Raw genomic sequence first — 7,403 nt, forward strand, 5'->3', positions numbered from 1 at the left:
AAAAAAATTAGGAAAACAGTTGACCTTGAAGGCCATCCCTGCAACTTCCCGCTAATTCCATACTTAGGCGCTTAAAATTGCACCAATGACGTTTTTGAGCTCTTCGAGCTCAAAGATACAATTTATGGGTTATTTTGAGCTCTCCGAGCTCAAAGAGTTTGCTTTCTTATGCTTTAAAGCTCTTCGAGCTCAAAAGTCTGATAGAGATTTGGTGACACTATTTTTTGAATTTTTAAACCACAATAACTTTTGAATGAATAAACCGATTTTTACGCGGTTAGAAGCATTCGACGCAGTTTTTTAAGCCTCACAAAGAATCTAAAATTTTGAATTGATCGCGCTAGGAATTTTGGAGTTATTCCGAAAAAACACTTTTTTCGGTTTTCTTTCGTTCACTCTCTAAACATGAATGAGTGAAAATTCACTGGAATAAGTGAATATTCACTTTTTCTAAGTGCCAATCGAACCACTGTGGTTTCAAAGTGGTTCTATTGGTACTTAGAATTAGTGAATATTCACTTATTCTAGTGAATTTTCACTAATTCATGTTTAGAGAGCACGATATCTCTCGAAAGAATCAACCGATTTTGACCGGACTGGTGGCGATCGACGTGGTTTTTCGAGGTTAAGAGCTGATTAGTTTTTGGAATTGAACCTTTAAGCCGTTTAAAAGTTATTCCAAAAAAACCACATTAGAAAAAAATTTTTTTTTCAGTTTTTCTAAGATTTCTCAAAATCTATTGATCTGAATCGGTCCAAATAGTTTTCAAAATCTAAGTTTAGTCAAGCCCTTTCGAACGGCACCAACCGCGATGAAATCGGTCAAGCCGTTCAAAAGTTATAAGCGGTTTACATACTTTCACACACACACACACACACACACACACACACACACACACACACACACACACACACACACACACACATACATACAGACACCGGGGTTGCAGTCAACTAGTCAGACTAACAACATTCCGAATTAATAAATTACTAGAACTTAGAAAGTAAATATTAAATGTAATTTAAAATAATTAATTTTACAAATTTTAAAATTCCGAAAAATATAATCTTAAATAAAGAAAAATCTAAAACTATATTAATAGAATCTTTCAAAGTTACAAAGTCTCAATAAATTAAAAAACATAACAACGAAAATTTATACGCCAAAATGAATGAACAGACGAACACTCATTTAGCCGAAAAATGTAAATAATTTTATAATTAGATTAGAAATTTTTTTTAATTAATTTTAAATTAATTAATTTTTGAAAATTAATTTTATTTTAATTTACAAGCATGTATGGAAAACACTCAAATTTCATGATTGTAAAGGTGGACCATCTAAGAAAAATTTCCAATTTTTTGGATGAGTAATTTTCGGCCGAATCATTATTCGGATAGATGAGTATTCGGATGAATATACGTCGGAACAACCCTTTTTCGAAATCAAATTAATTTTAACTCTTGAGGAATATAAGATTTATATTTACTTTTATTCGATAACCCGGTGTTTTATAATTTACAAAATTGTTTTTCGGCTGTTATTCTATTTAAGCTAATGTATTTTATAAACTTTGAATGTAGCGGAATTTTAAATTTTCTAGAGTTTTAATAATTTGGAATGTTGTCGATCTGACTAGTTGACCGCAACCCAGACACCGTGACAACCTCGCGGGGATAGTCAGGGAAGCTTCCTGTGACCTTCAAACGTCGAGATCTGATGAAAACTCGATTTTTGCAAAACGGAGTGAAAACAATAACTTCCCGATTTTTGAAAATCTTCGATTTTCTTAGCGGGAAGTTAAAAATTACTATCAAATAATAAACTTGAAAGATATTTTACCAACAATTGATAACTAATCATATAAAAAAATTTTTTTTAATAATTTAATAAATAAAAAAATAAAAATTTATAAATAATTTTTAAAAAAAGGATAAAAAAAGAATTTTCATTAAAATAAAACATCTGAAGAATAAAATAAACAAATTTGAACACAAATAGTGAAGAGAGATAAAAGAAAAATAATCGACTTAAACCAATGATCGCTCGACATTTGTAGAAGGTAGCCACAATTCGAGTTCCGATTGGCAGAAGATCGCTGCGTGGTCACCGCTGATTGGTCAGGCTCGCCGAGGTGGCATTCACCGGGTTTGGGAGATATTGTGCGAGAGATAAAAAAGATCAAACAAGCAACAACCACAGGACATTTAACATTCAACTTGACACGCATCCAACGTGGACTTGAGATTTAAGTCACTCCAAGCATTCCAATTATTTTCTTTTCTTTAGTAAACTTTAATTAATTTATTTCGTCGGTCCAGTGATAATTTTGGCCACGATGAAAAAGTTTATTTATTTCGGCCTGGCAATTTTGCTGCTCATCGGTGAGTTTTATTTTTTTATTTTTAATATTTTATTTAAACACCTGATTAAATTATTATTAAATTTATTTTAATTACTCCTCGCATAAACTTACTCATAATTATTTTAATTTTTTATTTAAATTTATCCAGGTACCGTGAGGAGCGAAGATGATGTCGATGATGTTGATGAAGAGGTTGGAACTGTTGACAGAGATTTTGGATCAAGCCGGGAAGCTTCTAGAACCGGTAATTATTTATTTAATAATTAATAAATAATTATTTTAACAATTTCCAATTTTTTATCAATTAAATTACAAGTAAAAAAAAATTAAAATTAATTTAGCTAATATTTGATAATTTTTTTAATAAATAAATTATGACAAAAAATAATTGACGTAGAAACTTTAAAAAAATAAAAAATGTAATTCTAATAAAATAATTTCTTGCAATAAACTTTCATTTCATGTAAAAAAATACTTAAAAAAAATTCCATGTATAATTTTTAAAATCTAGATGTTAAATTTTTTCTTGGCATTATTTATAACACTAAAATTAAGAGACATTTGATCATTTTTAGAATTATTTTAACAAATTGGTTATAGCAAGAAAAATTTAATAAAAAAATTTCATCAATAGAAGCTCTAAAAAATTATAAATGCAATTTTTTAGAAATAATTTTCTTGACCTAGTTTATTTTAAAAAAAAAATCAAAAAATTGCCAAGTGTCTGCTCACTGTAGTGTAAAAATTTATTATTATTTTGTAATCATTTTTTCAGTAAAAAAAAAATTACAAAAATTGTTAAATGTCGGCTAATTTAATTTTTATTAATAATTAAAAAATTAACTGAAAATAAAATAATCAACAAGTGATAAATCTTTAAATAGATCCACAATGTAATAAAATTATAAATATTAATTTAGCATGTATTTAATCATTTTAAAAATTTTATAGCATATAAATTATAGCAAAAAAAAATTAGAAAAGAAAATTGAGGCGAAGAAATTTTAAAAAATTAAAAAAGCAATTTTTTAAAAACAATTTTTTGGAGCAAATTTTTTTGATAAATAAAATTAAAAAATTGTTAAGTGACGGCTAACTTTAATGTCAAAATTATGATAATTAATTTATCACATATTTAATAATTTTAAAAATTTTACAACACATAAATTATGTCAAAAAAAATTGACGTAGAAATTTAAAAAAATAAGAAATGCAAATTTTTAAAAATAATTTTTTGGAACAAATTTTTTTGATAAATAAAATAAAAAAATGGTTAAGTGACTGTTATTAATATCATAAAATTATGAAAATTAATTTAGCATATATTTAATAATTTAAATAATTTTATAGCATATAAATTGACATGTAGAAATTTAAAAAAATAAAAAATGCAATTTTTCAAAAATAATTTTTTGGAGCAAATTTTTTTGATAAATAAAATTAAAAAATTGTTAAGTGACTGTTAACTTAAATGTCACAATAAAATTAATTTTATAAAATATTTAAAAAATTATTTCACAAGCTAATTACCAAAATTTTAATTCTAGATGACGAAGTAGTCAAAAGAGAAGCCGAGGCGATAAAAATCGACGGTCTAAACGCGGCCCAAATCCAAGAGCTGCGTGAGCGAGCAGAGAAGTTTACCTTCGAAACCGAAGTGAACCGAATGATGAAGCTGATCATCAACTCTTTATACAAGAACAAAGAAATCTTCTTGCGAGAGTTGATCTCCAACGCTTCTGACGCCCTAGACAAGATACGTTTCTTATCCCTAACAGACAAGAGCGTCCTAGAAACCAACCCTGAACTCTCCATAAGAATAAAAGCCGACCTAGACAACAAGATCCTGAGCATCACAGACTCCGGAGTCGGAATGACCAAAGCGGATTTGATCAACAACCTGGGAACGATCGCCAAATCCGGTACCGCGGAGTTCCTCGGCAAGATGCAAGAGTCCGGAAGTCCCCAGGACATGAACGACATGATCGGTCAGTTCGGAGTCGGGTTCTACTCCGGATTTCTAGTCGCTAATAAAATCGTAGTCACCACCAAGCACAACGACGACCAGCAGTACATCTGGGAGTCCGACAGCTCCAGCTACAGCATCGTCGAGGACCCTCGAGGTGACACTCTTAAGCGTGGAACCACCGTGAGTCTCCACTTGAAGGAAGAAGCTTTGGACTTCTTGCAACAAGACACCATAAAATCTTTAATCAGGAAATACTCGCAGTTTATTAACTTCCCGATCTACCTCTGGTCCAGCAAGACCATCCAGGTCGAGGAAGAAGACGATACTGAAGCTCCAAAAGAAGAACCTGAAAAAGACAAGACTGAAGACGAAGATGATGCAGCTGTTGAAGAAGCAGCGGAGGAGGCTGAGAAGAAGACCAAGAAGATTGACAAAACTGTCTGGGACTGGGAGCGCATGAACGACTCTAAACCTATCTGGACCCTCAAACCTTCCGAAGTTCCTGAAGAAGACTACGTCGAGTTCTATAAATCTCTGACCAAAGACACCCAAGAGCCGCTGTCTAAAATTCATTTTGTCGCTGAAGGTGAAGTTACCTTCAAAGCTCTCCTCTTTATTCCAAAGGTTCAACCTGGAGATAGTTTCAGTCGCTACGGCACCAAAGCCGACAATATTAAATTATTCGTCCGTAGAGTCTTCATCACTGATAAAATCAACGACATGATGCCAAATTATTTATCATTTATCCGCGGAATTGTTGATAGTGACGACTTGCCGCTCAATGTCTCCCGCGAGGACCTCCAGCAGCACAAACTCATCAAAGTTATCAAGAAGAAACTTATCAGGAAGGTTTTGGACATGATAAAAAAGATCCCTAAGGAAGAATATGGCTCTTTCTGGAAGGAGTACAGCACGAATGTTAAATTAGGAATTCTTGAAGACTCGCAGAACAGAGCTAGATTATCAAAATTGTTATTATTCAAGTCTTCTAGCATGAGCAACCTGACGACGCTCAATGACTACGTCTCAAGGATGAAGCCCAATCAAAAGGCTATTTATTACATCGCTGGAGCCAGCGAAGACGAGGTCAAGAAATCTCCGTTTGTTGAAAGGTTGATTAAAAAAGGCTTTGAAGTTCTGTACCTTACTGAGGCGGTAGACGAGCATGTGATCTCTGCTCTGCCTTCCTTTGACGGAAAGAAGTTCCAGAATGTCGCTAAGGAGGGATTCACTCTTGATGACAGCAAGAAGGCTCAAGAGCGCATGGAGGAGCTGAAGACTACCTTCGAGCCGCTGACCAAGTGGCTGGGAGACGTTCTTTCGGAGTTTATTAACAAGGCCCAGATTTCTGAACGACTTACTGACTCGCCTTGTGCTCTGGTGGCTAGTATGTTCGGCTGGACCGGTAATATGGAGCGGCTGGCTATTTCTAACGCGCATCAGAAGGCTGATGATCCGCAGAAGTCTTACTATTTGAATCAGAAGAAGACTCTGGAGATCAACCCGAGACATCCGCTGATCAGGGAGCTTCTCAAGAGGGTAGAGGCTGATGTGGAAGATGCTGCTGCCAAGGAGATGGCTACTCTGATGTTCAAGACTGCTACTCTCAGGTCTGGGTACATGTTGAGGGAAACTGCTAGCTTTGCTGCTAGTGTGGAGCAGCTTATGAAGAAATCGCTGGGCATTCCGCTTGATGAGGTGCCAGAAGAGGAGGAGGAAGATGATGAGCTGCTGGAAAATGTTACGGATGGTGCGCAGGAGGTTGATGCTGATGATGAAGAGCCTAGAGAGGATGAACATGATGAGCTTTAGATTTTTTAGTTCGGTTATTTTTATCATCTGCAACCGCTGACTGATTTTATTCGCGGTTTTTTTTTTCATTAACTTGAGTGTTTATTTATTGGTCATAAAGATGACACTGGATAACATCCCAGATTATACTCAGTGATATCTGTGGTAAAAAAAAATATAATTATTTAAAACAATATTTGACTATCCTAATATCTAAAATACATAATAGATGTGATAATGTAGGCGCTAAAAAAAAAAATAAACGGAGATATCACTGGGTATAATCCAAGATTATACTGAGTATAGTCCAAATTATACTGGATGCTATCTCAGATTTTTTTTTTTATAAACTTGAGTGTTTATTTATTGATCATAAAGATGACACTGGATAACATCACAGCTTATACTCAGTGATATCTGTGGTAAAAAAAAATATAATTATTTAAAACAATATTTGACTATCCTAATATCTAAAATACATAATAGATGTGATAGTATAGGCGTTAAAAAAAATGGCGGGGATATCACTGGGTATAATCCAAGATTCTACTGAGTATAGTCCAAATTCTTTATCTGAAATTTTTTTTTACCACAGATATCACTGGGTATAATCTGGGATGGTATCCAGTGTCAGTTCTAGCCGTGTACGCCCTTTTTTTTATTTTTTTTTCAATGATTATTATTAAATTTTTTTAACATTGAGAAGAAAAAAAATTGGGTGGGAAAATTATGTTACTTGATTGATGAAATGCAAAATATTACAATTAATCTTCATCAAATCATCCTAGTCGTAATAAAATCAGAATCATTTTTTAAATATTTTTTATCACTTGTATTTAAATCATTGAAGTTACTTACAATAAGTTTTAATAATAATAAATTTATATTTATAAACCGATGAATTTGTAAAAAAAAAAAATATTATTATTTCCGTTCTTCCGTTTGTTTTCGTACTGTAGGAAAGAAGAGTATTGTTTATGTCAATATTCTACATGATAAATGTATTTGTATAATAAAATTATTACTAAAAATGACTTACAGCGTTATCTATTTAAATAACCAGATGTCTAAATAATCTTATTATTTTTTTAAGCTCTGTTTATTTTAGTACGCAGCTTCACTTTAAATCTTCAATACAGAGTACAGACAAATCAACCTTTGACTCTGATAATAAGTTTTTAGTAAAATTTAATAAATATAATTTAATTGTTCAGTTTATAAGTTAGCCTGAATAATAATTTATTAAAATGTATAAAATAGGTAAGTGAATAAATAAA

The 7,403-nt window shown here is 32.2% G+C and overlaps 1 protein-coding gene across 1 annotated transcript; it reads left to right on the top strand.

Moving 5' to 3' along the window:
• Window positions 1-2,167: 2,167 nt before the first annotated feature.
• LOC123260493 (endoplasmin) lies at window positions 2,168-6,314 on the top strand. The gene is made up of 3 exons (XM_044721612.1): window positions 2,168-2,385; window positions 2,515-2,610; window positions 3,914-6,314. Exons 1-3 carry the CDS (start codon window positions 2,340-2,342, stop codon window positions 6,145-6,147), a joined length of 2,376 nt encoding a protein of 791 aa, XP_044577547.1. The 5' UTR covers window positions 2,168-2,339; the 3' UTR covers window positions 6,148-6,314.
• The last annotated feature ends 1,089 nt before the right edge of the window (window positions 6,315-7,403 follow it).

Source organism: Cotesia glomerata, linkage group LG3 (assembly GCF_020080835.1).
Source record: "Cotesia glomerata isolate CgM1 linkage group LG3, MPM_Cglom_v2.3, whole genome shotgun sequence".
Taxonomy (NCBI): domain Eukaryota; kingdom Metazoa; phylum Arthropoda; class Insecta; order Hymenoptera; family Braconidae; genus Cotesia; species Cotesia glomerata.